At 41.4% G+C, this 16,255-nt stretch overlaps 3 protein-coding genes and 1 long non-coding RNA gene across 4 annotated transcripts in view; 2 read left to right on the top strand and 2 right to left on the bottom strand.

The window, feature by feature from the left end:
- Positions 1-11,548, bottom strand: part of LOC145447338 (uncharacterized) — a 28,376-nt gene extending 16,828 nt beyond the window's left edge. Inside the window, exons 1-2 of the long non-coding RNA XR_013917533.1 lie at positions 11,394-11,548; positions 3,784-3,881 (exon numbers count right to left, since the gene is read on the bottom strand). This is a non-coding gene — a long non-coding RNA (uncharacterized LOC145447338). The remainder of the gene's footprint in view (positions 1-3,783; positions 3,882-11,393) is intronic.
- LOC145447330 (peroxisomal bifunctional enzyme-like) lies at positions 252-2,706 on the top strand. The gene has a single exon (XM_080325756.1). The coding sequence runs from the start codon at positions 363-365 to the stop codon at positions 2,553-2,555; it is 2,193 nt and encodes a 730-aa protein (XP_080181882.1). The 5' UTR covers positions 252-362; the 3' UTR covers positions 2,556-2,706.
- LOC145447335 (uncharacterized) lies at positions 4,456-6,556 on the bottom strand. The gene is made up of 3 exons (XM_080325759.1): positions 5,518-6,556; positions 5,105-5,261; positions 4,456-4,657 (listed from the first exon to the last, which is right to left on the bottom strand). The coding sequence occupies exons 1-3, from the start codon at positions 5,669-5,671 to the stop codon at positions 4,525-4,527; spliced, it is 444 nt and encodes a 147-aa protein (XP_080181885.1). The 5' UTR covers positions 5,672-6,556; the 3' UTR covers positions 4,456-4,524.
- Positions 11,549-11,561: 13 nt separating the features above from the next.
- LOC145447333 (uncharacterized) lies at positions 11,562-15,520 on the top strand. The gene is made up of 4 exons (XM_080325757.1): positions 11,562-11,927; positions 12,035-12,159; positions 12,230-13,062; positions 15,079-15,520. Exons 1-4 carry the CDS (start codon positions 11,775-11,777, stop codon positions 15,234-15,236), a joined length of 1,269 nt encoding a protein of 422 aa, XP_080181883.1. The 5' UTR covers positions 11,562-11,774; the 3' UTR covers positions 15,237-15,520.
- The last annotated feature ends 735 nt before the right edge of the window (positions 15,521-16,255 follow it).

Genomic DNA, 16,255 nt, shown 5'->3' with positions numbered 1-16,255 from the left:
TATTATCTCAATTGTGCAATTGACTGTGGTTGCGATTTCTACATTGTGAAGTGTGTTCCACTATAGAGATTGTACAATCTCTACAGATCCACCAAAATACTATCATTTGCGTTTTTTCTTTGTTTCCGTCCGCACCGTATGGGTCGGTCACGCTGCTGCCGTAATATACTTCGGTGCCGTTCAAATTTAAAATGAACGCTTTTGTCACAGCTCGGTGAGTTTCCACTTGCCAGCTCGGCAATCTGCAAATCGTGTAAACATCTCCTTGTTTGCAGTGAGAACTATAACTTCTCGTCGCATTCAAAGCCAATTCATTTTAGTTTATGTCGTAGTCGCAGTTTTCAAGGAAAATTGCTGCTAGCATGGCGAAATATAGTGTGAACGGTGACATTGGAGTAATACGGCTGAGCTATGGTGCTCTGAATGTTCTTGGTACGCCTACTAGAACTGGCATCCGTAAAGGTCTCATTAGAGCGAAATCCGATCGAGTTCAAGCTATCGTGGTATGTGGCGACAACGGCAACTTTTCAGCAGGAGCTGACATTACGGAATTCGGAAACAAATCCATGGAGGAACCTCTTGCCGAATTACTAGATGACATCGAAAAAACGACAATACCAGTCATAGCTGCCATAAATGGGTATGCGCTCGGAGGGGGATTCGAACTGGCCCTTGCATGCCACTTTAGAGTAGCTAGTACAAGTGCTGTAATGGGATTTCCCGAAGTAAAGCTGGGTATTATTCCCGGCGCTGGTGGGACTCAGAGATTCCCACGACTTGTAGGATTAGATGCAGCAATGGAGTGGGTTACTTATGGAAAGCATTACTCGGCATCAGATGCCGCGAAACTTGGTGCTGTTGACCGTGTTGTCCCTGAAGGCAGTGATGTGTTTGCTGAGGCCAAATCATTCGTTAACACCATTCTGCGCAAGCCTCTAATAACTCGTAGAGCTCGCGATCAAGTTCCACCAGACGCCAGTCGAGCAGAAGAAATAGCGAATAAATACTTGACTGTAGTCCGTCAAAAATCCCGCGGCCAGCACTGTCCCGTGGACTGCATTCAGGCTGTGAAGAGCGCGGCATTTGGAAGCTTTGAAGTTGGCATGAAAACGGAACAGCATATACTGAAGGACTCTATGGCTTCGGGCCAACGGAAAGCGCTGACCTATTCATTCTTTGCTGAAAGAACTGTGAAGAAGTGGAAAGTCCCGAGCACCGACATCGATTGGAAAAATTCCCGTGCTAAAAACATCAAGCTAGGGGCTGTTGTGGGATTGGGCACGATGGGCAGAGGCATGGCTATTAATTTCCTAATAGCTGGCATTCCTGTAATTGTTACCGAGATGAACGAAAAATTCTTAGAATCCGGACTGAAATCCATCCGAGGGATAATTGACGATATGCAGCGCAGAGGCCAAATTACAGCATCTCAGAACGCGACAATGAAGCGTTCGGTTTCCGGTACATTGGACTATTCCCGTTTGAAGGACGTAGATCTCGTAATCGAAGCCGTTTTCGAAGACATAAGATTGAAAACCAAGGTCTTCAAGGCGTTGGACAAAGCATGCAAGCCAGACGCTATACTCGCCACCAACACTAGTGCCCAGAACGTTGACGACCTAGCGGCAGTTACGCAACGTCCAGACAAGGTCATGGGAATGCACTTTTTCGCCCCCGCTAACTTGATGCGGCTGCTGGAAAATGTATATGGAACCAAAACATCCGCGGAGACCATCGCCACTTGTATGGACATAGGAAAACGCATGCGTAAAGTCACGGTGCTGGTCGGGAATTGCTACGGCTTCGTGGGAAATAGGATGTACTTCAATTACGTCAACGAAGCGCAGTATCTGCTCGAAGAAGGCGCATCACCTACTGAGATAGACAAAGCGCTAATTGATTATGGATTCGCGATGGGAACCTTTCAAGTCGGCGACCTTTCGGGTATCGACATAGGATATCGTCTACGCATGGCAATGGGTATCACGGCAAAGCAGCAGCCGCCTGGCGCCATCGAAAACCGCCGCGGTGGATTCCGTTACTGTCCATTGGGGGATTACCTGTGCGAGAAAGGCAGGTACGGATTGAAAACTAATAAGGGCTGGTACGATTATCCATCTGGACGAACGCCGCACACATCGCCTGAAGTGATGAAAATCATAGAAGATTATAGGCAACGCGTCGGTGCTGCGGGTAGTCGGGTGGACGCCCAGGAAGTTTTGGATCGCATGTTGCTTTGTCTGGTGAACGAAGGCTTTCGAATTCTCAACGACGGTATTGCCGCGTCGCCGTTGGACATCGATATGGTGTGGGTTCACGGTTACGCGTATCCCAAGCACGCCGGAGGGCCGATGTTTTACGCTCATACTATCGGTCTGCCAAAGGTTCTGGATCGTATACGCGCAATTTACAACAGATTTGGTGATAGCGTGCCGGTTTGGCAGCCGAGCGAAATGCTGGTGCGGTTGGTGCGCGATCACGGGAATCCAGATATGTCCACTTGGATGGAAAGCTCTACTGCTTTCCTCAAGCGACCGGTTGCTAGTAATTTGTAGACATCATTTGGATGATTTATAACGAATATCGCGGTACTTTTACGCTTTATTAACGACTGATATTCAATAATTTTGCGTCTAATATCGATATCTCATTACTTTGTGGCATAATGTGCAATACATAATTCTTGATACACGATGTCAAACATCATTTGTTGACTTTTCAATAGTCAAGTTTAGGTTCGGCGAGACAGAAAGAATGAAGGTTGATGTGCTGAGATGCGTGTCGCTATGTACTTGGCGAGATAGTGTGTGGTATACGCTCCACAGCTGCAAATAAACGGGTTGCGAGTTGAGTCCGACGGAAGTCGACAACTGACACGGGGCTGTTTTAAAAAAGCCTAGAACGAAAGTTGTTGTTCAGTATTCATGGTATTTCGACGTTCATGGTCAATTGATCATTTTACACCATGGCCTATAATAATTTCTGGCCTGTCGACTTAATAGCACGTCTTACTTTCGTCCTGGGCTTTTGTATGACGCCAGCACTTACGCAGATCGGACGGACTCGAACCCGCAACCCAGTGACGTAGCAGCGGTTGAACGTATCACTATCCGCGAAAGTGGGCCTTGTTAAAAGTCGGTCCATCAGGTATCATGATAAAGAATACCAGTCTGCTGTAAAATGTTCAATGTGGCATACCAACCAATCTTTTCCAGGCTATACTTTTAAAATTAGCAGCCTCTCCGTTGTGGCAGTAGATTTGAAGCTTATAGTCACCAAGCATTGGCCGCGACGAAAATGTTGATTAGGTCAGATGTGTGCGGGGACCCTATATTGGGTATATTCTTCTCTTAGTTGCGGAGGCTTTTATAGCAGGCTTCTTTATAAATATATGAAACTGATATCGCCCGCTCATACCGTGCTCAAACGCACGATATGATCATTGTCCATGTCCATATTCAAGTCGAAATACAAGCAATTTCTTCCAAATGAATACTAGCCATCAGCCTTCAGGATTACCGGACCACGACCTAACATCGACCTCGCCCTCCGACAATGCCACCTCATTTTGTCGCTTGCGTCTTATATTATCTGCATTACTTTTCATTTATTGTGCATGTCTCCTCTTTACAGCGCCTATAGGCCAAGGTGGGTGTCTGATTCCATAGACTACTCCAAGTCGCTTCGACACCTTCCTATATTTTCATTGTATTGCATTTTGTGGTGTATTGAACTGATAAAATTGCTAATAAACCAATGATAATCATGATAAAAACTAATTACCTCGAACACTTTGCGTAACATAACTTCATCGATTTATTGGGCGAATAGAGAGTGAAGGACAATAACGTGTTGCTCAAAGTCGTGCCCTGCGCAACAGACTAGTTCAGAGTTAGATTGTTTGAACGAGTTTTGTAAGCTGTCGTGTCGTTGAAAGGAAACTCTGATGTCTTATTGTTAACGCGACAATGAATTCTGAATTTCTATTTCACGACATCAGTCTGATTGCTTGCAGCGTAGTCGATGTGTGAGACGGTCTGATTAAAGTCATTGTCTCCCCGATAGTTAGGGTTACCATATTTGGGAATCGGGAAAGGAGGACACTTTTTCAAAAAATTTTCCCACTTCATGGTCGGTTGACTAAGAAAAAGGTCGACTGTTCGGCTCAACTCCAGAAATACAGTTTTTCTTTCACACTTTACGTTGGTTGACTAAAAACAATAAAAAATAAAAGGTCGTCACCTCTTTAGCGTCATTTATGCCCATTTTCACTCGAATCTATCCACTATCTTAGCTCTGAAAGCTGTAAAGGAGGACGAATTGCCAAAAATGAGGACAATTAGGCGTCCTCGGAGGACATTTTTAAAAACACGAAAAAGGAGGACAAATCCTCCTAAAGGAAGACATTTGGTAACCCTATCAATAGTTCTTATAAATAATATCACAAGTTCGAACTCGAGGCATACCAGTAATAATAATATTTTATAAAAAGCAAATAAAAGTGCAACACGAATATTGTGCTCCTCAGAACATAATTTCGGGGCCTTGTGACGTAGGCTTCATGTCGTCGTCATTTCTATTAGAGTCGCTCCTCGTCACTGGCGATCGTAGTGACTTTGGCCTTGAATGTCGTGGACCATCGTCAACTCTCTTCACTCTGTATTAGGTTAAGATTCAAGTCAACACTTCGGTCAAACGTAGGACGGCCTGGCGCGGTATAATTAAGAAACTGTCAAATATTGCACATGATTTACCTTCGTTGGCACACCTAAATTCAATGGGGTCAAAATTCCCTACATAATAGGAAAAGCTGCCCATATGCCATCCGTCAATATCAGATTTAGAGAGTTATGACGTAAAAATGTTCCAGACGCCATTGCATGCGTTGCTGACCCTCGAAATACATATTCTGGCTAAGTTCGTGCCTAAATGCTTTGCTTCACTACCCGAGCGTAAGATTGATGTCTCATCGATTATAAGATCGAGAACAGGTAAAGGCAATGAATGTAGGGTATAGGTATCTGACGGTAGCATATTTATCTGCGGTGCAATGGCGTATTCCCTGCAAGTTAAGCAACTAAACGTGTTCATTGTCACCTCTCACCTTTTGGTTACGTGCCTTTCGAAGTGGGTAATGTCGTTGGTTTCATATTGGCATATGTACCAGAAGGTAAAGAAGAGGCCGGCGAAAATGAAAGAAATTAAACCAACATACAACAAAATATCATCCGAGTTTTCACCTTGCGCCATACCGACGGCACCTGAAAACGGACAAAGTAGGCTATACATCACATTGTTTGAGAAGCCTAAGTACGTGGAAACGCACGAGTACCTAGAACAATTAGTCTTGCTACAAAGTAGGCCTATTACACTACGACAGCAACGAAATGACGCCCCGATTCCAGATTGACGTCATAAATAAGATCACACTAGACACCACAACATAACATCGCAAATAAAAAGGGCAGAAAGGCTTCGAGAGCTGGCTATACGCCCATGCGCGGCGATATATTTTACCTGGTATCATGAATCCCAGCATGAGACAAGTCCATGCCAGGGTTACTATTAGTATCCATAGACACCGATTCCATCGTCGTATTCGAAGCACTGGTCTTTCAAATTCAAACGCTATATTGCTATCAGGATCAATATCTACCTTGTTCTTCTGCATGTTGACGGTGGTCAGTATTGTAAACTTGAAAAAAGATGCGTGAAAGGCACGGAAATCAGGAATACAAACACAGAATAAGAAAATCAATTATTCTATAAGTAAGTATAAGAGTTGCTATAGATAGGTAGATATACCAAACTGTTGTCCCACTGCTGTCCCTGTCCTAGCCATCACCATCAGCAATGTGACAATTTATCGTCAGCGGACCAGTGAATGTGATACTAAACTTTGGCCGTGGCGCACCAGACCGATGAGGTGATATGCACCGCATTGCTTCATTTTAAACAATTACAATTGAATAGTATATTCATATTGAAATGAACCCGAATATTTTCGGCTGACACTCGTCAGGGGTAATCGTCAGCAACTAGTAGAGAATTGGAAAGAACATTGTATATCAACAATCGTATCACAAAATATGACGTCACCAGCATGAAATTTCGAATGAGAGAGCGTTCCATGTACTATTTTAGGTGGTACACGAACTCCTTTTGTTGACAGAGTTTTGGTTGGTGTATTTTGATAAAAGTCGACTCCAAGGCACACCCAAAAATAGTACATTGAACGCTCTCTCATTCGAAATCTCATGCTGGTGACGTCATATTTTGTAATACGATTGTGTATATACAATGTTCTTTCCAATTCTCTACTAGTTGCTGACGATTACCCTGACGAGTGTCAGCCGAAAATATTCGGGTTCATTTCAATATGAATATACTATTCAATTGTATATTGAAGTTCTGTACCTCCAAGAAGCTCTTTAAACAATTAATATAATTATTATAATAAAACCATCTTTTTCATCGCAGGTGCTAACAGAGAATGAATACTAGTGTATGCATAGCATGACCGGATCATGTTGATCACATATAAATTTTGACGAGTTTGTGCGAATTCGGTATTTCTCATTTGCAGTGTACGTAGGTAGGCCTATATGCATTAGGGCTCTTCAAAAATGACTTTTTTCTCAAATCGTACTGGCTACTTGATAAAATTGTTAGGTTACCTAATTTAAGCCTACACACAAAATTTGGTTCAATTCCACCCCGTAACCGCTTTGCTACAGGAGAAGAAAGTTTCTATTTAATATATAAAAATAAATAATGAAAAATTTGAAAATTTTCTGTTCACCCCATGGAAGTGCTAGGCTGTCCATACAAACGATGCTCACCAAATTTGGTGCAATTCCAACCAGTGAAAGCGGAGTTATTGCCGTCGAAAAATTTGGATTTGAATAAAATAGTATTTACGGTGAGCACAACTATAACAAATAAACAAAGAATCGGTCACCGTAAATACTATTTTATTCAAATCCAAATTTTTCAACGGCAATAACTCCGCTTCCATTGGTTGGAATTGAACCAAATTTGGTGAGCATCGTTTCTATAGACAGCCTAACACTTTCATGGGGTGAACAGAAAATTTTCAAATTTTTTATTATTTATTTTTATATAATAAATAGAAACTTTCTTCTCCTGTAGCAAAGCGGTTACTGGCTGGAATTGAACCAAATTTTGTGTGTAGGCTTAAATTAGGTAACCTAACAATTTTATCAAGTAGCCAGTACGATTTGAGAAAAAAGTCATTTTTGTAGAGCCCTAATATGCATGCCTCTTTTCAGTTTCCATACGCCAAGATTAGTGCTTTGTAGACTGCATTAAGTCGTATCAAATCCTTCCCATCCTTGAATGGTATCTTAATCTTTTGATACTTGTAGCAATTGGTCAAGATTTGAATAAATCGGGCGACTAATTTCATTGTCATTACGGCATAAATATATTACATAACGTCCAAAGGCAACTATGACGCCGGTCACAATCACCACTACATGAATGGCGGAAGCTGACAGGTATCCGTATAGCATTCGTTCGACAACCACGATGTATATGTAGGCTATCACCAAGGACTTAATTACCGCAGCTCAGGCATGTTTTACACATCAGCTGACGATTTCCAATAAAGTAGTTCTCAGTATTAGTCGATTCAAATGCTTAAAAATTGTTAAATTTGAGCATCGGTCCATACAAGAACCCCTGTCATATCTGAATATTGATCGATTCTTTTTTGTTCTTGACCGGCTCAACAGGTATATTTTATAAGTGTTCAATATTGCGTGGAGGTTAGTTTTTTACTCATATCCATCAGTACTACGATAAATTAGAGCCTATATAGTCGACCTACCCTACACTTGTTATTTGGTATCTTCTGGCATAGCGCTCGGCGTAACTATTCCTCTAGTTCGGTGAATTCATCTCACGATTCCATACAGGTGAAAAATCGCTATCTAAGATCTCAACTACATATATATGATGCTGGTCAATGTAGGTGCTCGCGAACTGACGTATACCGTAACACTCGGTTAAATATTTACCAGATATTTGTTGCCCATTACAGAACAAGCACGTTCATTTGATAGCTGTTTACTTTGCTCTCTGATATTCACAATTAGGCTGTTATCGAATATCCGCAAATTTCAATCCCTAACATTTGATCCACATATTCGCATATTGTATATGCTATATAGTAACCGTTTGTAATATTTTCATTAATGAGTATTATGCCATCAGGCTCAACCTTGCATTTTCCGGCTGCTGTGTCACAATGACTCAGTTCCAGTTTGAGTTATAGTTTCCCTTAGCAGAATGGAAGGTATAATTACTCAATGATTTCTTCGTAAAATATTGAACTTTTCTGCAAAATATGAACTGCAGTGCGAGTTTGGAGTAGTTTTTATAATTTAAATTACTTCAAATGTGTTCATTTACAAGTAAAATTACTAATTTACATTTTCGGCTGAATTAGAATGACAATTCCGTCTAAAGTTTATCGCAACTTTAATGCAGTCGTCATACGCTGCAAAAACAGTTTCTTGTGTGCTATTTAGTTAAACGCGAAGTCGAATAACATCGACATAGCTACTAATAGGTATATGGTATAACAATAAACGCGACTAAAGGATGCCTAATCCTTATTGAATCCTCCCTTTATATATAGGTAGCATTTCACGAAAGCACGGCTACGGACAGAGCGTTTGTGCAAGGCAAATTCTTTGACGAAAAAAATGATAGAATTGTTTAAAACTATAAATATAGGCTGTCGCAGAGGTACCATTGAATTAACATAAATCATGGTGTATTTTTTTAAATTTGAAAATAAAAAGATTCGCGCAACGCGCGATTTAATATTGTCGGATATCTTGATTATTGGGTACCCTTTCCCAACAAAAAATACGCATGATTCATAGAAATGGGCACTTCGGCGTCGGCTATTACCGCACTACGACGCGCCAAGACATGACGTTATAGGCTATGTAACATGCGACTCCGAGAAGTGTGCCAGAACGATCAGCAGCGAGCAAACCTTGGCCGAAAAGGACTGCCCTTGTGCTGACCGAAAACTTCGATATGTTTAATTGTCCATAGGCGCCTAAATGGCTGGCGACGAATGTTCCTGTCCTGGCGATACGAGTCCCACAACAAGACAAATGTCATATCGAGGGAACATTATTTGCCGGTAAAGAAATACCAATTTGAAATTGTGTAGCCTACGTATTTTAGTTTAGTACGTTTTGGCGATTTCTATATTTTTGGCATAGCAGATAGCAGGTCACGAAATAGCATCATGTAACGAAGTCATTATGCCAATGGGTTCGCCCGAAGGTGTTTTATTATTATTTAGACAGCCTATCTATTCCAACGCACCTCACTCGATCAGCTCTATTACGGGTAAATATGAATATGTGAGCAGAGAGAGGATAAAAATTGATAGCAATATATATGCGATTCCCGATCATATTGACCGATTCAATCATGAATTATATAATTTTTTCGCGCTTCGCGCGTTCAGGCGACACGACAACAAATGGCCCCCAATGTAGATGGTAAGTACCGGAAAATGCGCAGAGCCTGAGGGAGGTCTGGGGGGCGAAGCCCCCAGTAGTTCGTTTTATCACCCTATGGGGGACTGGTTGCGCACTGTTGTCCAAGGACCTGCGCAGTTAATTGACGTGTTTGCGCAGACTCGTGAAAAATTAGTGGGAACATTGGTTATGAGTATAGCTTGCGTCACGGTAATTGTTTGTTGATTAACGAAAAATTGGACTGGATTGCTGCATTTCCCGATCAACGTTTGCAAAGGCGTTTGGAGGAAATGCCAAATTCAAATTCTCAAGCATATACATTACAATAACGCGCACTGTCATATTTCACGCTCCAATCAAAATGACTGTCACGCAAACGGGAACGTGGCTTTTGGCGCTTATGGACGCAAAAACAATATATATTTTTTGTTAATTAATCAATTTAATTTAGAGGGTAATGTGTATTTGTTCATCAAATTTCGAGAAGATAAGGTGTTTGAAATATTTGGCAAATATAATAGGAAACTTAAACATTTGAAAATTCTTCACGACCCACCTGAAATAGCCTTACGACTAGGGCTCGCCAAAATCGAGTACCTGAGTGATTCGATTCTGAATCACGTAATATGCTTCGAGTCGAGTCGAGTAATCGAGTATTACTCATTATGACGTCATAACAAAACATGATGTGTGGCAGTTGAAATACGTACCTTTTATGCCACCACGAAGAAGATAATGCCTGTTATCCATAACATTAAAGATTTTGGTATTTTTTCAACCATACCGATTTTATTGCACTTGGTGACAAATGTTGCGGAACGATCCTGACTTCGGAAATCTGTTAGCTCCGGCAACTTCGTAGCTTTGTACTATACGTTTCGTATGCTACGATATACGGCCAATCAAGGTTTCAAGGCTTCAACAGTGAAAATTACTGTCGAAACTATAATTCTCGTTGATAAATTAACTTCCAGTGACGAGGAGCGTATCATTCCAGTACTCGAATAAAATCGTCTTTTACTACTCGACTCGAATCATGACAATTACTCGATTCAGATTCGAGTACTCGAATCATTATGCCCAGCCCTACTTACGACCCACCGGTTGGAAAGCACTCTGATTTATAGAACAGTTTGGAAGAAAACCATATTATAAAGTTGCATTCAACTTCAACCTATTCATACTTCGTGCAATTAACTATTCAATGATCTGAGATTTGAAAGTTTATCACACATTCACGCAACCGCACTTTACCCCATTATATGTCGTGGGGTATTTTAAATTTATGAGGCATTAATGGCTGGAATTGAACCAAATTTTGTGTGTAGGCTTAAATTAGGTAATCTAACAATTTTATCAAGTAGCCAGTAGGATTTGAAAAAAAAGTCATTTTTGAAGAGCCCTAGTGGGCAAACTTTTGAGCTTGCGGGCTGCATTCAACATATGAATCCATCCAAAAAATTATCAGTCGAGCTCAGCCTCGCGCCCAAGTTTGAGAAGCACTGCTTTAGAATTATCATAGTGAAATTTAAGAAAAAGTTCAAACAAGTTCCTGCATTAATTCGATTTTTAGTACGCATTTTATCAATATTTTAAATAACTTTCTTTAGATTCTCGCGGGCCGCACAGAACGGTGTAGCGGGCCTCATGCAGCCCGCGGGCCATAGTTTGCTCACCCCTGCTATGGCTATATTGCTATCGAATGTATACTCGAGTTCATCACTATATACATTCGATAGCAATATAGCCATAGCAATTTACAGCGGCAGCTACTGCACATGCACTGGTATACACTGGTATAGCACAGGGGTGAGCAAACTATGGCCCGCGGGCTGCATGCGGCCCGCTACACCGTTCTGTCACTTCTGCATAATCACGTTTTCTTTCGGGTAAATCGCTATCCACACCTTCCTATCTTTTCATTGTATCGCAGCCTTGTGATGTTTTGAAACGATGAAAATATTAATAAACCTAGGATTGATTGAGGTTTACCAAATCCCCATCAATAACGATTATGGTCTTGCTGGAAATGCATGATTTGTACTGCCATAGTAACGCCTGACCTTTGACCGATTATAACGAACAACAACAAGTCGAATCGATAGATCGACGGACAACTGGACGTTTCCGTGAAGTGGCGCGTCGTTCCGATTACGGAATATCGAGAAATACCTCGACACAGAGAATTTACAATCGATATAAGGCAATAAATCACGCCAATACCCAGTATTTCACAACGAGCCGATGGACGAAAATAGCGAATATTTTGCACGACCCCAAAATCTCATACCTTGTAGGAATTGCGGGAGAACATTCGTTTCCGAAACGCTTGTTAGACATGAAAAAGTGTGCAAAAAGACTTCGAGTCAACGCAAAGTATTTGATTCCAGTAAGCAGGTTAGCAACGCAAGTATAGGGCAGTGAATATAAATTATTGGAGCTGTCTGGTTATGTTATGAACTCGATGACGATATATATGGTACTATAATTTAAATCAATTTCAGCGCTCAGTATCCGGAGTCCCAGGACATACCGTTCCAGGCATAAAAAAGCAAAGACCTACACGTCAACCGCAGGCACGCAAGAGCGACTGGAGAGCAAAACACGAAGAGTTCATACAGACAGTTCGGCAAGTATATTAGGTCTACAAAGTATTCCCATCGTTTTCATGGAGTAAGTTTCTGGATATGCTTTTCTAGAGCGGCCAGAGGGGTAACTCAAGCCTTGAGGTCGGGTAAAGAATTACCACCACCTCCGCCACCCTCTAAAAATCTACATTACGTCCAGTGTCCGCATTGTTCGAGAAGGTTTAACGAGGGTGCTGCTGAACGCCACATAAAGTTTTGCGCCGACCAGCATAAGCGACTGGAGACAAAAAACAAAGTCAGAGGTGGAGCTGCTGTGAAAGCGGCCGAGAAGCAAGATCGACGTCTATCATATCGACCTCCGTTGCCTTCTTCTGGAGTACGGCGGGGTAGCGATTCCCATTCTGGAAGACCAACTTTCGGTCATACAGCTCAAAATACACAGAAAGTGAAACAAGACAGGTTGGCATATGGAGCTCGGGATCGACATTATGATGATAAACCTTTTGACACGAGATTTACATCAAATAGCACTGGCACGACAAAAACCGGACTAAAACCGCGGACCTCTAAGAAAAGTACTTTCAGCGATATGGAATCTGACGAATCCGACGTGTACAGTAACAGACGTAATAAAACCACTGCACCGTTACATCCTTCGTCTGGCTATGTGCCGTCGACGAATTCAAGACTTAGGAACGGACGTAATGTACCTCAATTTTCACCGGCCCACCATAATCCTCCCCATCAGAGTTCAACGTACGACACAGACAGATCGAACATGTCACGCAAAACTTCCAACTTGCACGAACGCAAGAGCTCACGAAGAAACAACGGGGATGCTGACGATATCTTGACGGCTTGGGATTCCCACAGGCTTGAAAATGGACGGAGGACTTTTGAAAGGGAGGACAGTCATTACTCGGATCGTAGAGACGATTTCCATGGTGAGTGGGATATTAGTTCGTCTAATAAAATCACTTGTATTTATAGTAATATCAAGATCTTGATAGTTTTCACATACATTATATAAAATCTACTTCTGATAGGCTAATTAATACCCTGATTAGTATCAGCGGGTAATAAATATTACGTGACTTACGTGAGCTTTCGCAGCACCTCTAGTTAGTTAGTTGGGACTGAATAAATCTGTTGCAATTTTCAAACTTGTCAATTCGGGCATTGGCAGTCAGCTCTTGAGATTACCGAACCACAATCAAATGATTTCTCTTAGCAACACACACCACATTCATTTTCATTGTTTGTCCTTTCATGTGCATGACTCTTGTTTACCTGTTATAGGGCAATGTGGGTGTCTGATTAGAATACTACCGAAATTTTCCATGTATAATCCGCAAAATTTTCACGATTTTTTGCCCTAAAATTGGGGGGGGGGGTGCGTACTGCGTATTATACATGGGAACAACACGCTTGAAAAAAATCTCCCTCGATAAAAACTTGAAATCACACGTTTCTTCATGTTTGTTTCCAGTCGCGCGTCACTTTCAGCCATCGTGCCCAGTAATTCGTATTTTCAGTGTAACGCTCTACCAATTAGCAAAAAGCGTGTTGCCAATTAACGAGAGTCGTCTGCACAGCACGCAATCTCCTGCTGAGTTGGTTTGCCGTTTGCACGCGAGCGAAATTAGGTCATTCATTGAATGCTAAACGCGCGCGCGGCAGTCTCCACTAATTCCATCGACAGGCCATGTGCGCAAAATATAATCGCTTGCGTAATCAGTCGCACCTCCAACAGGCGTGGTGTGCACGACATAACCGCTGGCCTGAGCAATCGCATCTGGCCTCGTGCGCAAGATGTCGCGTCGCCGGCCTCGCAGGCTTTGGCTGCTATCTACTATCGTATAGAGGCAATACCGTTACTTGTATAATTATTAGCAATCGCATCTGTAATAGTCCTCGTGCGCAAGACGTCGTGTCGCTGGCCCGAACTATCGCGTCGCCAGCCTCGCAGGCTTTGGCTGCTCTGTACTATCGTTTACAGACAATGCTGTTAATTGCATAGGCTAATGATTAGCGATGGTTATGTCATGATTGTTCGACAGTGACATAACAAAACAGAACAACATCGCGTACTAAAACACAGCTATTCATGTACTGTGAATGCAGGGTGCGTACTATACATGGGTACAGGCTTTTTCCCGGAATTTGCATGCCATTTTAAGGGTGCGTATTATACATGGGGACGTACTATACTTGGAAAATTATTACGGTACTCCAAGTCATTTAGAGACCTTCATATCTCTTCATTTTATCATATCTTGTGATGATTTTGTATGGATAAACAAATATTTATAAATGACCGACTAACTGGGAAATATTTACTAGACGGCTGGCTCATAAGTCTTGACAGTTAAGAATTTATTGACAACTGGCAACTAACATTATTGTATCAGCGCTAGATCAATCACTAGCAATACACTAATGATAGACTGAGTGTATTGCTATCATCAGCGTTTTATATTACTTTGCTGATAGGGAAGTTGGGATTGAGAAGGTCGTTTGTGGAGGCCCAAATCTATTCACCAGTATTGGCTGACCAGTAACGCAAAACCATTGTATTCTCTCGTGATATAGGCCGAGCTCGGGTGGTCTACCTTTAACTTAGTAATTTACTCTTCGGACTAAAAAGACTGTCACATTTGCTCCAGTAGATATATGCTAGCCGACCGACTAGAAAATCGAGGTTAACAATGCACTGGTCGAGTTCAATGCGATATTGGTAATATTCTGTCATATGTGGCGAGCTACCAAAACCATCTGCACAAAAGGATCCATTCTGGTAAACTGTGCTACGCGATATAATCTCAAATCTGTTCCAGAATGTCAAATTCATTAGCATCCTATAATAACATGGGCAAATCCATGACTAGGATTATTATGAAGCTTAGTTTGACAGGCTACTATTTCTAATTCATCTGTTATTGGTATTCACACAATTCCAGATGTTGCTGCTCGTAATGGTACAAAAAAAGTTTTCTCAGCAAATGCGCAAGGCAAGAAAGTGGCAAAGTCAAGATTCTGTCACGAATGCGGCTCACGGTATCCTGTGGACTCTGCCAAATTTTGCTGTGAATGCGGAATGCAAAGAATGAATATATAGTTCATTGCTGAATCATATGCTTACTCACATCAAGTGCAAAATTACTTCGTAAGCTGAGTTTGAGTATTCATTATTCCCTACCGAATTTTATGGCATTACAATATAATCATTTTCTATTTTTCTATCTGACTAACCAACGTTGTCTGCCATATCTATTGTGACACACAACGCTAATGTGCAACACCGGTACAGCTAATCCAGTTCAATGCATTTAATACATTTTAAATAGAAGGACTATTCCCCACAAGGAAAAGTGATACCAATAAATTGGTTTTATGTAAAAATTGTGTTTTAGCTAGGCCCAAGCATTTCGACCATGTCAGAACAACTCGCTGGACTTGATAAGATTTAACTATGTGATCACTGACACACTTTTTCTACATCAGTCAGGTTAATGCAGATGTCAGCAACAACCGGCCGGCCAACCGTATCTCTGTTCTGCTTATATATTCGTTCCGGTGCAAATGTATTCAAGTCAAATCCACAATAGCAATGTTTTGCAGAAGCCTAAAACCAGAGTGGGCTTCGCAAGCTGCACTATATGCTGGTAGCTCAGGTATCATGATAAGCATGCATGATGGCCTGCTACAAAATGAACACCACAGATATCGGAACTGTGTGTTCATTAGGGCTGTTCAAAAAAAACTTTTCCTTCAGATTTCACTGGCTAGGCCTACTTGATAAAATTGTTAGGTTGGTTGAAAAAACGCTGCACACCAACTTTGGCTCCATTCGAACCAGTAAGCGAGATTCGCGCAGTAGAAAGTTTTGAATTTATCATTAAAAAACAAAAAAATGAAATTTCAAAATTTTTCTGGTGACCCCACAAAATTGTTAGGCTGTCAGTAGAGATGATGCTCACCAAATTTGGCTCAATTCCAACCACTAGAAGCGAAATTATTGCAGTAGAAAAATTTGGATTTGAATAAAATAGTATTTACGGTGACGAACTCTTTGATAATTTATTATAACATGGAATTAGAAATTTTTCTACTGCAATAAAAATTTTATTTTGTTTT

Source organism: Botryllus schlosseri, chromosome 9 (assembly GCF_051294905.1).
Source record: "Botryllus schlosseri isolate E-star chromosome 9, Bs_hap1, whole genome shotgun sequence".
Classification (NCBI taxonomy): domain Eukaryota; kingdom Metazoa; phylum Chordata; class Ascidiacea; order Stolidobranchia; family Styelidae; genus Botryllus; species Botryllus schlosseri.
The sequence above is the reverse complement of the archived record's forward strand: the minus strand, read 5'-3'. Positions and strand labels throughout refer to the sequence as shown.

What these genes read in the sequence shown, in the direction of transcription:
- LOC145447335 (XM_080325759.1), bottom strand. Translation starts at nt 5,671, where the DNA reads ATGCAGAAGAACAAGGTAGATATTGATCCTGATAGCAATATAGCGTTT. An exon ending in GCTGGGATTCATGATACCAG is followed by an intron (nt 5,262 to 5,517) that starts GTAAAATATATC and finishes GTCCGTTTTCAG; the next exon opens with GTGCCGTCGGTATGGCGCAA. An exon ending in GAAAGGCACGTAACCAAAAG is followed by an intron (nt 4,658 to 5,104) that starts GTGAGAGGTGAC and finishes AACCTAATACAG; the next exon opens with AGTGAAGAGAGTTGACGATG.
- LOC145447333 (XM_080325757.1), top strand. Translation starts at nt 11,775, where the DNA reads ATGGACGAAAATAGCGAATATTTTGCACGACCCCAAAATCTCATACCT. An exon ending in GAGTTCATACAGACAGTTCG is followed by an intron (nt 12,160 to 12,229) that starts GCAAGTATATTA and finishes ATGCTTTTCTAG; the next exon opens with AGCGGCCAGAGGGGTAACTC. An exon ending in TCGTAGAGACGATTTCCATG is followed by an intron (nt 13,063 to 15,078) that starts GTGAGTGGGATA and finishes ACACAATTCCAG; the next exon opens with ATGTTGCTGCTCGTAATGGT.
- LOC145447330 (XM_080325756.1), top strand. Translation starts at nt 363, where the DNA reads ATGGCGAAATATAGTGTGAACGGTGACATTGGAGTAATACGGCTGAGC.